Here is a 16460-nt window from a genome sequence, read left to right on the forward strand (position 1 = left end):
TGTTCTTAACTCATTTTGAAATAAATCTATTCATTTTGAACAAACATTGGTCTTCGATATTTTATTTATTCTTTATTAGATCGTCAAGAGGAACAAACTTTGTCATGTGTGAATATTAAATTACATTTGAATTTAAGTAAAGTCCCAAATATCAAATCTGGTAAGTCGATTCCATATTGTAAAAACAGTCATTCAATTAATATATAGTTTCTACATTGAATTTTGTTCTTCAAATATAAATTTAACTATCTGTACGATTAACTAGACATTTATAAAAGTTCTTAGTTATTTTATATGTTTTTATTTACAAATACATTAATCATTCAAGGTCATTTCTCTCACTAACGATTTTATCGTATAAAGCTTATAAGAAGTGACAGTGACTTGTTACAATAACCACAATTGTATTTTCGAAAACTTAATTTTTTTGTTGTTCACTTAAACTGAAGTAACAAATTTTCATCTTTACAACTACTAACGAATTAAATCAAATTTAATACTCAACAGTAGAAAACAACTTTAATTTAGGCAACCGATTAGGCATCAATTTGCAATCGTGACACTTATCATACGATTCGAACCTTACAGAAAAATCACAGTTGAATGTGGACAAACGTTACGTATGAAAATTTAATTACATTACAATCGAGACTTGTTTTAACATGTGCGGCTAGGGTAAATTTAAGTGTATATATATGCATATATATCTATATCTGCTGTATATATGTATATTTGACTAAAGCTTTCACAGCTATAGCCCAGCTGCAGGGGCTGATAGATAAAAATAAATATATCTGTGTTGTTCCAACGGCTGGGGCGATTGACTAGCGGAAGTTGTACAGCTGAAAGTAGTACAGCATCAAGACAATGAAGATCGCGGCAAAGTATCAGTAATCGAGTCGTTTCTTCAGACGGAAAAACTCGGCATTGTCGATGCTTGTCAGATTGTCCATGTTAAGGTTGCGCAACGTCTTCACGCCCGACAGTCTCTCCTCCAAGTCTGTGTACATGCTCCGGCATCGGTAGATTGACAGCGTCTGCAGGCAGCTACAGTTCGTGATAATGGCGTCTAGCGTGTGCTCCGTCAACTGGCTGCACCCGCTGATATGTAAAGCCTTTAGGCGGGGCAACTTAGCCGTTACCACCTGGATGGTCTTGTCCGTAATGTTGTAGCAGTCGGATAGATCGAGCTCCTCAATAGATGGACAACTGCTGACCATTGCCTCCATACCCAGCAGCGAAATCTGCTGGCAGTTGGAGAGCATTAGGCGTCTCAGTTCGATGTGCTTCAGCCCATATTTCAAGGATACATCGCTGATTTTATTGCAGCCGCGCAAGTTTAACGATCGCAATCCACGCAACTGCTGAATGTTGTGACCCTCGAAATCATCCTCGCGTATCAGATTCATTTCGTAGGCGGCCAGCATGGCCTGCTTTCGCCGGGCATCACGAACAATCTCATCCTCGGCCTTGCTTCTGAGCGAAATCTTGATCGACTGCAGGGAACCCGCAAGGCTGTCTCGTTCCACCAGCGTGTTAGGGTATGGCGGGTAGAAGTTGTCCATCGTCGACACCTGCGAGCCAGATTGCTTGCGACTCAGTTCCAGCTTGGATATGTTTATACCTGTGAGGGCTGCATCGGTTAACTATATGGAAATAAGAGCGTTTTACAAGGGAGGATCTATATATATCGCAATTTTCTGTCTTACTCCACTGCAGTGCTCTAGTGAGAGCTCGCGCAGCCAACGCAGCTGGCCGATGACCGACTGGATAGCCTCATCGGTGGCTCCATTGACGCAGTTATTCAAGTGCAGTGATCGCAGACATCGTAAATTACTGGCAATAGCCTTGATGCATTCCTCGCAGATTTGTAAGTAGGACACGTTCAGCTCCTGCATTACTGGGTTCTCCTCACAAGCGATACCTTCAATGATGCCGCTGCTTGTCAAGTTGTCACAGTTTGAAATGTCCAGACTTTTGAGACGCTTCAGCTTGGCCAAGTGGATGGCACCAGCATTTGTTATGCTCAGGCATCCGTTCACCTTCAATTGCTCCAGCTGCGGATTAGTTTGTACCAGGGCGGCCAGATTCTCATCGTTTACACACATTGTGGCCGACAAGTCAAGGGCACACAACTGGGGCTGGGAGGCTAGAAAGTTTCGGATTGTGGTGCAGTGAAGCTGCCTGCATCCGGCCAAATAGAGGCGTTGGAGCTTGAGATTGAGGTCGCAGAGGGACAACAAAGCCTGACCTATTAGAGTGTGGCTAAAATTCAGCACGCGGAGAGTACAACGCTGCAGGTGCAGAATGGTGAGAATAAACTTGAAAGTGAGCACAGATTCGCTGGGCAAAACGTGATCAGAGGAGCTAGTAGCAGGGTAAAATCTGCGATGAATGGCATTGTGAAAGGCTATGTGACAGCCGGACATGTTGATCGCCTCCAGACTAGGCATGAAAGATGTGAGACGCATAAGAATGGCATCAGTGAGGTACTGGTTCTCGCAGAGGGTCAGCTCCTTGATGCCGGCCAGGTTACTTGCCAAGTCGTTTAGGTCAGGACAGGAATTGTTGTAAGAGTCCAGGAAAGAGCCGGACATGAACAAGGGCAGACAGCGCTTTAGCGACAGCGAGTGGAGATGGGGCAAAACGCCCAGCATGCCGTAGAACTGTTTGTCGTTTAAATCCACATTGTCCAGAGCCAGGGATTGAGCGGTCCTGCCCATAAAGCGCATCAATTCCTTCACTTGTCCCAATGTCACGTCTTCAAACAGGAAGTGCTGAAAACGTCGCTCACAGCGCATCAAATCCAATCCAGGACTCAATTGGTCCGATAGCACCACCTTAGAGAAGCAGACTCGCGTCCGCATGTTAAACTCCGTCTGATCCAGGGCCGCATGCCACCGCTGGCAGGTTGATCCTGCCGCTTGTAGGTCCGAATAGCCCAGATAGCTAAAAATCTTCAAAACAATCTGGAGGCAGAACAGAAAAAACAAAATCAGCTGACTGCCCTAACAGGTATATGGATATGTAGATATAGATACGCTCGATATGATAGATTGGTCACGGGACCGCGGCAGTCCGTTCACATTATATACTCACCTCCAGCGGCAGATCATCGTATCTGTGCAACCCATATTCTGAACAAGACATTATTCTATTGTTTTCGAATGCAAAATTTAAGTTTAGCACAACCTAGTAGCAACTCCCACCGCCCACTCACTTTGCCCGCAAACTACCCGAAAACTATAGTGTTGACTAACTTAGTATCTGTGCTAGGTACAGTATGACCGTAAAGATTTGCTATCCTAGCTGGACTATAAAATACCAGACGAAGAATGTACCTTCCTCAGATTTCCAGTTGGATTTTTTGGAACTCAATAATTCATTACTGCATATGACAGCATTTTTAATTTACGCCGTGTTCGCAAACAAATGGGCTTCAAATTGCACATTAAACTTTTACATAATTTTAAAAATGTTTCCCTCTAGAAGAAAATACATTTTTTACAATTATTATATTGAAGTATAAAATACAATCGCTCAATTAACATTTTTACTATACTAAACAAACCTTCTTTTAAAGACTTCTCATTCTAAGCTTATATTGACCGTTACAAATAAGTACCGACATTTATAGGAATTCCCATTCCAATAAAAGGTGCACTATGGCATTTGTACGGTAATCGTGCACGGTCACTTTTTTTATGACATCAGATTGAATTGCTTGTTAAAAAAAAGGATTTTTGCAAGGTTTAGAACTATTTCGTTGCCCAAGGATTCCGGACACCACCATCGAAGTGCCCACAATAATGGCCGATCCCAAATTCCAAAACCTTCCGGGAATAGTAAGTCGGAATTCCGCACCATGGCAGTGACGTTTGAGCTTTCGTTTTTGCCCATTTACTTACTATGTGTTTTTTAGGCTTATGACCAGCCGGATGTGTACGAAACTCCCGATGACCCGGAGCCTGATACATCCGACTATTACGAAGAGGAGCCGGAGAATGAATCCATCGAGCGACTGCATATCTCTCCGAGCATCGCCCACAAGCGATTCAGCGGAGCAACGCTCGAAGGGAGTGTGGACTTCACTGATCGCATTGGACGCCGAACGTGCAGAGGGTACGATGCCCGCGGGTCCAGCGACTACGAGCTGGTCGGCCAGGGCGAGAAGGAGACTCCAGTGCAGAAGTGCCAACGCCTGCAGATCGAGATGAACGAACTTTTGAACGAGGTTGCCGCCCTGCAGGTGGACCGCAAGGTAGCCGACGAGGAAAAGCAGTCGTACGACGCAGTGGCCACTGTTATCAGCACGGCCCGAAAAGTACTGGAGTCGCTGAAACTGGAGCAAGTGCTGGGCAAGGAGCAGACGCCTGGCAGTAAGCAGGTGAAAGCTCTCATCAGCCAGGTGGAGGAGTTCAAGCAGTCCGGTGTTCTCACGGCCATACCAACGCCTGGCACCGATCTGGCGGCCACCGCCCGCGTGGCGAGCCTAGAGCAACGACTTTCGCAGCTGGAGAAGGTAGTGGGTGCCCAGCCTGACAAGCTGAGCCGGCTTACCGCCGCCACCAACACCACCAATGTACTAGAGGCCGTGCGTCATCTCAGCACCAAGGCGGCCCTGATACAGCCTGATAAACTGGACACTATCGAGCAGCGCCTGACCTCGCTGGCTGGCAAGATGGATGCCATCGCCGAGAAGTCTAGCGGCAGTGCCCAGGACGCAAAACGGGATCAGAAGATCACGGAATTGTACGACATCGCCAAGCGCACCGAGCCCGTGGTGGAAATACTGCCGCACGTCATCGAACGCATGCAGGCTCTCGAAGCCCTTCATAAATATGGTAAGCATTTTTATTTCAGCTAGTTCTCGTTTATGTAATTAATCAAATGGCCTTTTAGCAAACAACTTCGCCAAGATCATCGCAGAGATTGAGCAAAAACAGGGAACCATTACGACTAGCCTGGTGAACAACAAGGAGCTCTTACATTCCGTACAGGAAACTTTCGCCCAGAATCTGGAGACCATCAACACCAAGGTGGCCAAGGTGGAACAACGTGTGGCGGCTATTTCGTCTGCTAAATGAGTGAATGCTAATCATGCGTATTATATATAGCTAATATTTATGAAAACTACTTAAAATAAAGAGATCTACATTCGAGTCTTTTCTAAAAGTAAATACGTGATCTGAACAATTCAAAATGAGTTCTGAATAAATATTAATAATAATAACTTACGAATACAAAATTCGATTTAAAATAAATAGGTATAAGACGAAATTAAAAAATGTGGAACAATTTTCTGTTTGGCTTAGTTCTTAGTTATTTGTTGAAGATACATTGACATAGTCCGCTGAGTTTAGAGGAAACTTAACGCGCTCAACTAATTCATAATAAAAGCTTATGGATAAATATTGTTTAAATAATCTTGAACATTCAATTGGCATCATAATTTAAAAAACTAATCAAAAACAACTTTTGAAATTGCACAGTGACACATTATTTAATTGTATACCGTTGAGTTGACAGTATAATTCGCCTGCACCTATTTGGTATTTTAATGCGTACCCAATGGTATATTACGTTGTCAGAGCACGGTCACACTGGCCGTTCCTACGGTTCTTAAAAATATTAACGTTTCCAGTTAAATATAAGATCTAAAAATCTCGGTACAACACAAGCGAGTACAAATTGCTTTAACAATTGTGTGTAAGTTGCGCAATTAGCATAATTAAGAATAATTAAATTCCGGCGAACAGTACTGGGTCACAGCTGCAATGAGGAGACCAATGGGAAAAAGTGATGACGGGGCTTACTCCAATTGGACGTGACACAATTTCGTTCTGAGGTTTAACCAACGATAATATTTGTGTTTTTTACTTTATTCGCACGTGCAGCAGGAAGGGCCATTGCAAGATGAAGATCAAGGAACTGCAGAAGACGGTGAACATCGCCTGGTCGCCGGCGCAGCAGCAGCAGATTCTCTTGGCTGCCGGCACCGCCGCCCAACAATTTGATTCCAATGTCAATTCCACTCTAGAGTTGTACTCCCCGAACTTTAGCGATGCCACATACGATCTGGAGCTGAGGGCCAGTGTTTCCAGCCAGTATAAGTGGGTTTTGTGGAAGTTTCAGTACCAAGAGTCCTTTACAAAACAGGCCTTTCCTCCCGCAGGTTCCAAAAACTTATCTGGAGCCCCGTGGGACCACACCCAAGTGGACTAATTGTGGGCGGTTGCGAGGCGGGACAGATCAACATATACTCAGCCGACAAGTTGCTCGCCGGCAAGGAAGATCCGCTGCTGAAACGCCAGGACAAGCACACAGGCGCCGTTAGCGGGTTGGACTTCAATCCCTTCCAGAATAACCTGCTGGCTTCATGCGCCTCCGAATCGGAAATCCTAATCTGGGACCTCAACAACCCGGAAACTAGCATGAGCCCCGGCGCCAAGACACAGCCGCTAGAGGACGTAAAGAACGTTGCGTGGAACAGGCAGGTGCAGCACATTCTGGCCTCCGTGTTCAGCACGCGCTGCGTGATTTGGGATCTGCGTAAAAGTCAACAGATCATCAAGCTCTCGGACTCGCAGTCGCGAGTGAGGTGGCACGCTATTGAGTGGCATCCGGAGGCGGCGACGCAGGTTTGGCTGGCTTCCGAGGACGACCAGGCGCCGGTGGTGCAGCTGTGGGATCTGCGTTATGCCACGGCTCCAGCTAAGACATACCAGATTCATGAGCGCGGAGTACTGGGAATGTCGTGGTGCCTGCAAGACAACGATCTGATGGTTTCGTGTGGCAAAGACAACCGCATTTATTGCTGGAACCCCAATACCAAGATTCCAGAGGGAGAAATCCTATCTGAGGTTGCTACCACTGCCTCCTGGTACTCCGATGTGCAGTTCTGTCCACGCAACCCGGCTCTGATAGCAAGCGCCAGCTTGGAGGGAGCAGTTTCTATTTATTCTCTACATGGAGGCACTCACCACCTAGTCCAAACTGCCAACAAGATTGCCGACTCTTTTCCGGGCATGGATCAATTTTCCCAAGAGCCAATTCCGCAGCAGGCCACGCAAGTGGTTTACCATGACCTGGCCCACGCTCCCAAGTGGATGAAGCGTCCCTGTGGCGTTGCCTTTGGAGTGAGTTAACGTCAACAAGTTTATTAACCTATTAATCAAATCACCTTTTCCGTTTTTAGTTTGGTGGCAAGTTGGTCAGTTTTAATGGAACCTCGAAAACGGTCAAGGTCCAACAGCTAACCACCGAATCTGCCCTTGTGGAACGGGCCAATGCCTTGGAACGTTCTCTGGTCGATGCTAACTATTTGGATTACTGTCGGCAGCGGGCCGACGAGACACCTGATCAGCACGGACGCTACATCTGGTACTTTATCAAGGCGAACTTCGAGCTTAATCCCAAGGAGGAAATGCTGAACCTCTTGGGTAGGTCCACTATATGCGTACTCGGCAACATATGTTAAGATTTTAAATTATTTTTTAAGGCTACAACAAGGACGACATCGATAGCAAGTTCAACAAGTATATCAAGGAAACAGATGGGAACTCGCATTCGGATGTGGATACTCTGACGACCCGCATTTCGACACTGACCCATGTAAGTACTCGATAGAGCATGTCTTATCAGTGAAAACCGAAAAACGAGCAGCATTGCGTACAATTTAAATCTTCCACGTATATTCATCTTGCTCTGTATATTTCTACCCGATAACATAACTCATGCTATGCCATGCCATGCCGTAGAGCGACTCTTCTGAGGTTGAGTGTGATCAGAGTACAAACTATAGCACCGATAATTCGGTAAGAGCTTACATTCAAGGCTCTTAATCGAAGCCAAAAAATTCATGGCAGCTTTTCTGGCAATCACTTAAAATGTATACTTATACAATTGTTTTTTTCTTACCCTGCAGACGCAAGACAACAAGTTTGATGTAAATGCAATCGACTCACAAAATCACAACGACTTTGCCGCTCCACCAAGGCCGCAATTCAAGATTCCCAGCGGAGATCGTAAGTAATACATATATGTCCACTTATTTTGATAACTCTATCTAAACATAAATATCATAAAAGCTGTGCTTTTGAACAAAATAGTTCTACCTTGGCTAGTAACCATTTGTTAAATATCGAATTTGTATGCTTTGCAGACTCTGATAGCCTGATTGCCGAGGCAATACTCACAGGCAATGTAGACGCTGCCGTGGAGCTTTGTCTGGAAGCCCAGCGCATTCCTGAAGCCCTTATTATCGCCTCAACTGCTGGCATAGAGACTCTAACTCGCACTCAAACACGCTACCTGCTGCAGCAGAAGAACGAGCTTTCGCAAGTGATCTCCGCATTGGTATCCCGTGACTGGCTGGACTTTGTCAACAGATGCACTGTGGACTCGTGGAAGGAAGCCCTGGTGGCCGCCCTCAAGCACAGCGAACGCAAGGTGGTGGACATCTGCGAACGACTCGGCGATCGCCTCTTAAGTGAGTGCGCTTCAAGCGCCGAGTTTACGCGCAATGCCATGCTCTGCTACATTTGCGCCGGCAGCATCGACAAACTTGTCACCGCCTGGTACCAGTTAAAGCGGCTGGAGCAGCAGAACCCCGGCTACAAGCCCAATACCGCAGAGCTGCAGGACTTAGCTGAGATGGTGATGCTGATGTGCAAGTCGTTGGAGCAGCAAGGCATATCCGTGGACCTGGCAGGTCGCTTTGCCGGCTTCCTAACTGAGTACGGCGGTCTTCTTGCGTCCCAGGGTGCTCTTACTGCAGCCCTGCAGTACATTACCACCTTGGGAGGAGGAGCAGCTAGCGAAAGCGATGTTCTCCAGAGCCTGCGAGAACGGATTAATAACGCTGTCAACCTGGACTACTCCCAGCCAGCAGCAGTCGCTGCCGCTCCCCTTAGCTACCAACAGCAGCGCAATCGGGGATCTTTCTCGCAGCCACAACCATCGGTTGCCATGCCCTACGGCCAGCCGCCCAATCAGTATGCACAGCCCAGCTGGCCAACGCAAGTGCCTCCATTACAAACAGCATACCCAGGAGCCCAGCTGCCACCGCCGCAGATCTTCAATCCGCAGCCTGTGAAACCAGAGCCTTTGGCCCAACCACCGCGCCCACTCAGCAACGCCAGCTCTTCAGGTGGTCCACCGCAAGCAGGAGGCGCATCATCGTCCGGCGGATCGGGTCTTTCCGGCCGCTCCAAATACGTTTTAGATCCATCTGTAGCAGCTCCAACCAGTTCCTACGGCCTGCCATACAATCCAGTGCCGGCACCCGTTCCATCAGCGGTCCCATTTGGCAGCGGAGGAGTGTCTGGTCCCGTACCCCAGCCAGTTAGCGTGCCAACCTACAACAGCAAGGAGTTCAACACGAATCCGATTGCGGCTGCCCAACCTTACAACCCGTCGTCATTCATGCCAGGTCAGCAGAATCAGTACCTGCCCGGTGTAAATCCCATTGAGGCAATGCCACCGCCAGCTGCGCCACCGATCATCCAGAATGTGCAACGCAATCCCACACCACCACCCGGTTGGAACGATCCTCCTGCACTGAAATCTTCGCGAGTGGTATGTACTTGTCATAAAAAATGTAAATATTAAGATAATTTTTCAATGTTTGCTTCTTTACCAGCCTAAGCCTAAGCCGGTCGTGGAACCAAGTGCTGCAATCTTTCATCCCCTGTTCCCAGTCGACCCGAATCAAAACCAGAACGGTTATGTCGACCCCTCTCAATATCAGGTAGAATCCACTTTCTAGGTTTGTGCTAAGGAAGTACATTACAAATTTATACTTCTTCTAGCACGCACCACCACCTGGAGGAGTGCCCAATACGTACTACAACCCGGGTGCCTTCAACAACAATCCCCAGCAGCAGCAGCAATCATATCTCCAGCCTCAGCAGCCACCCTCTGCGATTCCGAACCAGGGAGGACTTCAACAGCAGAACTGGCAGGGGCAGCAGCAAACCATTGGCTATACTGAGCAGCCAGCCCCCATCCAGCAACAGCGCCAACCGGAGCCTCCCAAGGAGAAGGCCCCGCTTCCCGAGGAGTACATATACTTGCAGACAGTGCTGGAGGAGCTGAAGAACCGCTGCTTGGGCGCAACCAATGATCCGGTGAGTCAATAATAATAATGAATCAATAAATAAATATAGACACATTAGCTAACTTAATATACCCATTACTCGAAGAGTAAAAGTAATATGTGTTGAAAAGTGTGTAACAGGCAGAAGCGTTTCCGACCATATACAGTATATATATTCTTGATCAGGATCTATAGCCAAGTCGAACTGGCCATGTCAGTCTGTCTGTCCGTCCGTATGGACGCCTCGATCTAAGGAACTAACAGTCGGGGAACTCGACTATTGCATTATCTCTTGATTTTATTTTAAATTGGCTTTCATTTTTAGCGCACAAAACGGAAGTTTGTCGATGTTGTAAAGAGGCTCGAAAATCTCTACGACTGCCTAAGAGATGGAAAGGTGAGCATCTTCTTTAGATCGATTCAATTGCATTCGCTTATGTGACTTACTTTCATTTCAGCTAACTCCCACAACGGTGCAATATCTGAATCAAATAGTACAGTACATTCAAATATCCGACTATGCCAATGCACTAGAAATCCACACGCGAATTGCCTTCGGAACGGACTTTGCGCAGTGCGCGGGATTTATGCAGGGACTGAAGGTTCTCCTGCAATCCGCATCCGAGCTGCAGTTGGTTTTGCGCTAAAGCACCGTCGCCGGATCGTAGCCAAGCTCACTAATCGTATATTCTTATTGTGTCTTCAGATATCAATGTCTTTTGTGTTTTGTATACAAAGTGTGGTTACCTTCGTTAGTGTAGGCTGGGATTACCAGAGTGTCAACGTTATTCCGTGTATTGAAATATATTTCCACTTAAATCGCAAATAGACATATGCATAAATAACATATCGAACCTTAGACATGCTTTCACAACAACTTCGGCTGGTTCCTGATATTCTCCAAATCCAGTTGAATATGTGGCGAAGAGGCCCTAGGAGATTGGGGATTCACTTGCTCCAGTTGCTCCTCGGGCAGCAGGCGGTATTTCTTGAGATACTTGTACGATGCATTGGAAATGTCGTTGGGACTCTGTGAGTGACTGATGTTGTCGATCTGACGCAGTGGCTCAGGATTAGGGGACTTTGGCGAGGCCCCCAGGCGCATCTCCTTCATCAGCTCATCAACGGGTTGGCGCAAATACTTCAGCGCCAGCTCGTTCATCACCAAGCTCTTCTCGGTGTTTGGCTTGGCCAGTTGAGGGATCCGCTTAGCCTGAGGCGTAATGGCCCGGTACCCCGTAGATTGGGCTATTGGTGGATTTGGACGAGGAGACGGAAATTGCGGAATCACTCGAGCCTGTGGCGAGGGAAGTGGTTCTTCCTCCTCTGCTATGTAATCCTGAATAATCGGAGATAAGCGTCTACCTGCTAAGGAGGATTTTTATCGGGTTGTTTGCATACTCTTTCGCTTTACCTACCATTATTGGTAGTCAAAATATCACACTGGCTGGCAGTGGTGCTGCTGGCTTTTGAGATGCCTTCGGGTTTCGCTGGCTGCTGTTGCTGCAAAATCAGCTCGCAGAGATTCCTAAGCTGTTGTTGCTCATGGCGCATGGACTCCACAAGGGATACCAGAGCCGACAGGTCACTCTTATTGGCCAGGTTGCTAACGTCGATGTCGGAGTAGACGACCTGTGGCAGTGAGTTTCGCGGAGGAGATGGGTTGAAGGGATCGGTCTGTGTGCCAGCACAAATGGTAAGGACATCAGCGTTGGACGAGCTGGACAAGCGCCTGGATTGATAGACCTGTGGCTTGGGTTCGGCATTATACCCCCCAGCATTGCAGTTTAACTGATTGGTAGTCTGCTGCGCATCGCCTGCGTAGTGGCGATCCCGGGGCATCACCAGGTATTCCTTCGAGGAGCACGGGCTATTGCTGCTTGGAGCGGTGCGCGGTCCCAGTTCCGTGGCCAAAATGGGCGAAAAGTTGACCCTGGGCAGCATTTGCTTTTTCCAGGACGCAAAGGTGGGTGCAGCACGAGGGGATGACTCCTGATGTGACTGCTGCGCCTGCATCTGCGGATCCTGTGGCGGCTGACCAAACAATATGGACACCTCCGGCACGGTGGGCCCTATTATTTCATTGGTGTGGCCCATGGGCACTGCTGCACTCGGTCTGGGCGCTAGCCTGGGCAACATATCTTCCGTTTCGGGCACAAACATTTGGAGAGTATTTGTTTATATTTGCTTATTAAATTAAAATCGAGCGGGAGAATCTGTCCAATTGGAGCTCAATCGAATTAGGGGTGGAACTAGGGCTGACGTAAAACGCAATTTTATCGATACCTCAGCGAGTTCACCCTACACTTAGCCAAGTTTCAAAGTGTAGCAATCGCAATGCACAGCACAGCCTATGGAGATAGCATGAGTCACCCTGTTGACTGTGTGTCATAGCAAAAACTGAAATCTCTCGAGGAAAAATGCCTGTTTTGGAGCACATCGAAGCCATGGCCGAGACTCCGACTCCAGCTGGGAACAGCCCTGCACAGGCAGACGATGATACCCCGCCCCAGGCAGTCCGGGAACTGACGCAGACGGATTATCTGAACCGACGCCTCCTCAAATCGCTTCTGGAAAACATGCAGGCCACCGAAGTTCTGGCGCAGGAAAACGGGAACGGATCCAACGAGGAGGACAACGAATTCGAAGAATAAATCCTTTTATTAGAGTACAGTAAAACTAGTGAGCTAAAACGGATCAACAATCGTCAAATTCGGGGGCCACCTATATGCGACGGCGCTTGTTGGTCTGCACCGGCGGCGGCGTGGTGGAGGGGCTGATGGATTCATTGGACATGGAGCCGCGTGTGCGCTTGGCCGGACGCTTGGGCAGCTGCTCCTGGGGCTTGGAAACGTGCTTCTTGTCGCCTTCCTTGGCAGAATTTGCCGGTACCGGCGCTTTGGTTGCAAGTGGAGCTGTAAAACAAAAATACTTAAAGGTGAACCTTGATGACAACTAACGTGTTACCTTTGCCATTCGTCTCTGTGGTTGGAAGAGCCGACTGCGCCTCTCCACTCTCTTCGTTGGCATGCAGCTCCACCGTCTTTTTGGTCTGTAGCGTTCCGTAATCCTTCTCCGGCAGACTGAACTCGCGCTCCTCGTTGGGAAAGGGCAGCGACTCCAGATCGTCCAGTTCCTTCAGCTTGTACATGGTCCCCAGGTGGCGCCAGATCAGCTCGCTGGGCATTTCACGGTTGAGCGACTTGGACAAACGCTGGACGATGCAGGACATGTAGAAATGCTTGTTGATTCCCACCGGGCGCAGACCCTCCATTGCGTGGAACAGCTGCAGCTCCTCCTCGGCGGACCACTCGTGGTCGATGGGGGCCGGCAAGGGAGCCGCCGATGCGGCCACAGCCAGACCCTTGTCCTTGGCCATCATTTTGCAGAGAGCATGGAACTGAAAAGTGGGCCGAATTGAATGTTTTCCTGCGCAAATATTAGCGATGGCACGCGGGCGAGCTCACGCGGCAAACAATCGCCGCGAGGCACATCGCTAATTTGGGTGTGTATCCACATTTATTCGTCAACTTTGCTCGATTTTGGCCCGTTGCATTCGAGAATAAAAAAAACATATAAATCGGAGCTGGTAATTAACAAATAGTGTGCCAATATAGTAATGTGTTGTGTGTGCATCCGTCGAAATCTTTACTTCCCCACTATAATCCCAATGCTAACCACACGGCGCAGTACGCAATCGTGTGTGTGTGTGTGTTTTCTCCTCCTCGTACTTCTACATAAAATTTTTTTTGGGTGTTTCCAACAAATTGACTAATGTTTTTTGTACATAACTCGGGATTTCCATGTGCTGGCACAAGTAACACCCATCAACACCACGCCCACTTTGGCCAGTAAATAACCTTGCACTTGTTTGCGACTAGGCTTCCAGTTCGCCTGGAAAGTTAATCAGCAATGCGATCGATGAAACTAATGGGGAAACCTGGGTTTACATGTGCCACAAAATACACATATGCGTAAATTGACTCACAAGCTATCCTAACTTCCCGCCTAGTACTAAACTAAACTATGTACACCATTCTATCAACTATCTCTGTCTAGAATCGCGGAAATGTATACATATAGCTTTGTGTCGCCTGTTTGATGTTGTGCCCCTATGGGAAAGCCTGTACAAAGAATCAGATATCTAAATTACATATAACCAAACTTGTTATTTCCAGCCAGCCATTAAGATCCATCCAAACCAGTATACCCAGAATCATACGATAAGATAAGCCAAAGACCAAGCCCTTCGGCGAAGCCACACAAGCACTAGAACCACCAAGCACACCACCCCAAATCCACTATCCTGTAATTGCATTTCCCAGTATCCGTAACACTGAGAACCTTTTCAACCATAGGCCTATCCGAGACAGCCATCATGGACGTAATGTCATCATCCCTGCAGCAGCAGCGCGTTGTGGTCGAGCAACTGCGTCGCGAGGCGGCTATCGACCGCCAGACGATCTCGGAGTCTTGCGCCAAGATGATGAAGTACATAACGGAGCACGAGCAGGAGGACTACCTGCTCACCGGGTTCACCAGCCAGAAGGTGAATCCCTTCCGCGAGAAGTCGTCGTGCACCGTCCTCTAAGGAGGCGGAGCGGAAGGTCCGCCGTTGCCGAGGAGTCAGCGATCGCCGGCGGACGTTTAGTTTATTTTTAGTTTAGCAAGATGGATTAGGACGCAAACGTGTGCAGTACTTCTCCAGTACCAGTCAACGTCACCTGGAACAATATATATACGTGTGCAAAAGCCACAAAAACTACGATTGTCATAAGCAATATCATTACAAGAAGTTTGAATTCCAATTCCAATTGCGAGAAATATATATATATTTAAATCGATATATCAATGTGTACCAGCCACGTTAACAAGTAATGTAATGTCCGAAACCAGAAACCCAAACTCAATGTCAAATCTGAATCTATATCTAAATCTAAATCGAAGCATTTGTTCCAAAGATATCAGAGTTGTTTCCTTCCCGATGAGTAACGCCGTTAATGTACACGAATATCCCAACTATAACGACAATTAATACGCTGACTATAGCATCTACTACTCTACCTAAACCGAAACACTTATCTATACAAAACTATCAACTTAGTCAGACATACAAATTTATCAATAAACGTAAACTCAGTCGAAACGAAAATACATATATTTTGCTTTCTTATTTCGAGAAATATCTGTTGTATTTGTTGAAAATTGAAAAGATAACAAGACGAGAGAAAGAAGGACAAGTTGTATTGAAGATGTATGTATTTTGAAGCTTATTAATTATTAACCACCAGCGGGTGGATTGACACCATTAACAACAAATGTACGCAAATATCTTATTGAATTACTTAAAAGCTTTAACACGAAGCAGAATTGCTACCCACAACAACAAGCTAGTTGAACTTATCGCAATATTTAGTGCGTTTATTATCCAGTTTTTCTTAGTCAAAATATATAACGAACGTTGCAGTAAGCGGCAAGAACATATAATACCAAAGAACTCGAAAATGTAACCAATATTTATCTCTAGCGTAGTTTCTCCATTTTAATTCACTACGGCGTAGCAAGCCAATATCTAGTTCAATGAAAGCAAACAGTTTCGCAAGACCAATAATTTATTTCATTTCGCCACAACACCACACAGAAGTCCTCAGAATTTGAAAACTGTCCGTTTCTTCAGTTTAACGAGAATGACGAAAAGAATGTGTGATTCTTCCTCCTCAAAGGCAAGCATGCCGCACCCATTTCATTCTCATAAACGTGTCGAACGCGATTAATTAAAATGTTATTGGCATGAAAGAACAGTAACAACACAAGCAAGATATTTTTGTATAACTAACATGGCATAGGGCACATTTGTTCGGTATTGGAATGATAAGCTATGATTATCCTGTAGGGAAAGCACGCGGATGATATCACACACAAATTGTTATTTTGAAATTAGATTCTCGTCTTACTGAGACGGACTGTCCAAGTCGCAAGCTTAGCGTCGAACGGAATAATGAAGTTATAGTTTAGTTGATCGGTTCTTCCAAAATTGCATTTAACTAGAAGTTTTGAATTGGCGGTGATTTTAGTTCTTGACGTAGCAAAATTCAGACAGTGTTTACTTATTACTAAGAATCACACATTTTTGCAGAGGACATTTTCGTTTGGAACCTTTGTAAAAGGTTTTGAGCTCCAGTTTGCTGTCGTGAGCAAACAGCAAAATGTAGTCCAAAGCCGACAATTCGACAGGTGTTTTGGGGGCCCCACTTATCGAAACTGCAGTCGGTTAGCGAGTCCAAGTTCCTGCTTAAACATTCCACATAGAACAGTTTTCGATTCAACGGACACTTCGCATCGAGACTTTTAGTTATCACCC

At 46.6% G+C, this 16460-nt stretch overlaps 7 protein-coding genes across 11 annotated transcripts; 4 read left to right on the plus strand and 3 right to left on the minus strand.

The window, feature by feature from the left end:
- Positions 1 to 33: 33 nt before the first annotated feature.
- Positions 34 to 3258, minus strand: LOC6528649 (F-box/LRR-repeat protein 2). Its single transcript, XM_002089655.4, has 3 exons — positions 3100 to 3258; positions 1710 to 2969; positions 34 to 1646 (listed from the first exon to the last, which is right to left on the minus strand). The coding sequence occupies exons 1-3, from the start codon at positions 3148 to 3150 to the stop codon at positions 888 to 890; spliced, it is 2070 nt and encodes a 689-aa protein (XP_002089691.3). The 5' UTR covers positions 3151 to 3258; the 3' UTR covers positions 34 to 887.
- A 427-nt stretch (positions 3259 to 3685) lies between these two features.
- LOC6528650 (dynactin subunit 2) lies at positions 3686 to 5180 on the plus strand. The gene is made up of 3 exons (XM_002089656.4): positions 3686 to 3845; positions 3923 to 4844; positions 4903 to 5180. Exons 1-3 carry the CDS (start codon positions 3810 to 3812, stop codon positions 5085 to 5087), a joined length of 1143 nt encoding a protein of 380 aa, XP_002089692.1. The 5' UTR covers positions 3686 to 3809; the 3' UTR covers positions 5088 to 5180.
- Positions 5181 to 5563: 383 nt separating this feature from the next.
- LOC6528651 (protein transport protein Sec31A) lies at positions 5564 to 10946 on the plus strand. 3 transcript variants are annotated; one of them, XM_039370695.1, is made up of 12 exons: positions 5564 to 5709; positions 5898 to 6113; positions 6176 to 7139; positions 7199 to 7442; positions 7502 to 7614; positions 7761 to 7817; positions 7928 to 8027; positions 8165 to 9579; positions 9644 to 9751; positions 9813 to 10130; positions 10425 to 10496; positions 10558 to 10946. In XM_039370695.1, exons 2-12 carry the CDS (start codon positions 5917 to 5919, stop codon positions 10744 to 10746), a joined length of 3777 nt encoding a protein of 1258 aa, XP_039226629.1. In that variant the 5' UTR covers positions 5564 to 5709; positions 5898 to 5916; the 3' UTR covers positions 10747 to 10946. The 3 variants fall into 3 exon arrangements, with proteins under 3 accessions (XP_039226629.1, XP_039226631.1, XP_039226630.1); XM_039370696.1 differs by having other exon boundaries at positions 5584 to 5709; positions 5901 to 6113; XM_039370697.1 differs by lacking the exon at positions 7761 to 7817.
- Positions 10888 to 12357, minus strand: LOC6528652. Of its 2 annotated transcripts, none has more exons than XM_002089658.4 (2): positions 11518 to 12357; positions 10888 to 11464 (listed from the first exon to the last, which is right to left on the minus strand). In XM_002089658.4, exons 1-2 carry the CDS (start codon positions 12260 to 12262, stop codon positions 10968 to 10970), a joined length of 1242 nt encoding a protein of 413 aa, XP_002089694.1. In that variant the 5' UTR covers positions 12263 to 12357; the 3' UTR covers positions 10888 to 10967. The 2 variants fall into 2 exon arrangements, with proteins under 2 accessions (XP_002089694.1, XP_015054314.1); XM_015198828.2 differs by having other exon boundaries at positions 10888 to 11467; positions 11518 to 12356.
- Positions 12358 to 12444: 87 nt separating this feature from the next.
- LOC6528653 lies at positions 12445 to 12796 on the plus strand. Its single transcript, XM_002089659.4, has one exon. It carries the CDS (start codon positions 12520 to 12522, stop codon positions 12751 to 12753), a length of 234 nt encoding a protein of 77 aa, XP_002089695.1. The 5' UTR covers positions 12445 to 12519; the 3' UTR covers positions 12754 to 12796.
- On the minus strand, positions 12742 to 13481 carry LOC6528654 (MRG/MORF4L-binding protein). The gene is made up of 2 exons (XM_002089660.4): positions 13067 to 13481; positions 12742 to 13014 (listed from the first exon to the last, which is right to left on the minus strand). The coding sequence occupies exons 1-2, from the start codon at positions 13479 to 13481 to the stop codon at positions 12824 to 12826; spliced, it is 606 nt and encodes a 201-aa protein (XP_002089696.1). The 3' UTR covers positions 12742 to 12823.
- A 70-nt stretch (positions 13482 to 13551) lies between these two features.
- On the plus strand, positions 13552 to 15251 carry LOC6528655 (guanine nucleotide-binding protein subunit gamma-1). Of its 2 annotated transcripts, none has more exons than XM_015198538.3 (2): positions 13552 to 13688; positions 14458 to 15251. In XM_015198538.3, exon 2 carries the CDS (start codon positions 14478 to 14480, stop codon positions 14688 to 14690), a length of 213 nt encoding a protein of 70 aa, XP_015054024.1. In that variant the 5' UTR covers positions 13552 to 13688; positions 14458 to 14477; the 3' UTR covers positions 14691 to 15251. The 2 variants fall into 2 exon arrangements, with proteins under 2 accessions (XP_015054024.1, XP_015054025.1); XM_015198539.3 differs by having other exon boundaries at positions 13572 to 13688; positions 14278 to 15251.
- Positions 15252 to 16460: the final 1209 nt, after the last annotated feature.

The sequence above is a fragment of the Drosophila yakuba genome, chromosome 2L (assembly GCF_016746365.2).
Source record: "Drosophila yakuba strain Tai18E2 chromosome 2L, Prin_Dyak_Tai18E2_2.1, whole genome shotgun sequence".
Classification (NCBI taxonomy): domain Eukaryota; kingdom Metazoa; phylum Arthropoda; class Insecta; order Diptera; family Drosophilidae; genus Drosophila; species Drosophila yakuba.

Excerpts from the sequence above, each read along its gene's own strand:
- LOC6528650 (XM_002089656.4), top strand. The coding sequence starts at position 3,810 with ATGGCCGATCCCAAATTCCAAAACCTTCCGGGAATA. Across the intron at positions 3,846-3,922 it reads TCCAAAACCTTCCGGGAATA|GCTTATGACCAGCCGGATGT; the intron begins GTAAGTCGGAAT and ends TGTGTTTTTTAG. Across the intron at positions 4,845-4,902 it reads CGAAGCCCTTCATAAATATG|CAAACAACTTCGCCAAGATC; the intron begins GTAAGCATTTTT and ends ATGGCCTTTTAG.
- LOC6528653 (XM_002089659.4), top strand. The coding sequence starts at position 12,520 with ATGCCTGTTTTGGAGCACATCGAAGCCATGGCCGAGACTCCGACTCCA.
- LOC6528654 (XM_002089660.4), bottom strand. The coding sequence starts at position 13,481 with ATGATGGCCAAGGACAAGGGTCTGGCTGTGGCCGCATCGGCGGCTCCC. Across the intron at positions 13,015-13,066 it reads CACAGAGACGAATGGCAAAG|CTCCACTTGCAACCAAAGCG; the intron begins GTAACACGTTAG and ends TTTGTTTTACAG.
- LOC6528649 (XM_002089655.4), bottom strand. The coding sequence starts at position 3,150 with ATGTCTTGTTCAGAATATGGGTTGCACAGATACGATGATCTGCCGCTG. Across the intron at positions 2,970-3,099 it reads ACGATGATCTGCCGCTGGAG|ATTGTTTTGAAGATTTTTAG; the intron begins GTGAGTATATAA and ends TTCTGCCTCCAG. Across the intron at positions 1,647-1,709 it reads CACTAGAGCACTGCAGTGGA|TTAACCGATGCAGCCCTCAC; the intron begins GTAAGACAGAAA and ends ATTTCCATATAG.
- LOC6528652 (XM_015198828.2), bottom strand. The coding sequence starts at position 12,262 with ATGTTTGTGCCCGAAACGGAAGATATGTTGCCCAGGCTAGCGCCCAGA. Across the intron at positions 11,468-11,517 it reads TATTTTGACTACCAATAATG|CAGGTAGACGCTTATCTCCG; the intron begins GTAGGTAAAGCG and ends AATCCTCCTTAG.
- LOC6528655 (XM_015198538.3), top strand. The coding sequence starts at position 14,478 with ATGGACGTAATGTCATCATCCCTGCAGCAGCAGCGCGTTGTGGTCGAG.
- LOC6528651 (XM_039370695.1), top strand. The coding sequence starts at position 5,917 with ATGAAGATCAAGGAACTGCAGAAGACGGTGAACATCGCCTGGTCGCCG. Across the intron at positions 7,615-7,760 it reads GCATTTCGACACTGACCCAT|AGCGACTCTTCTGAGGTTGA; the intron begins GTAAGTACTCGA and ends GCCATGCCGTAG. Across the intron at positions 9,580-9,643 it reads CACTGAAATCTTCGCGAGTG|CCTAAGCCTAAGCCGGTCGT; the intron begins GTATGTACTTGT and ends CTTCTTTACCAG.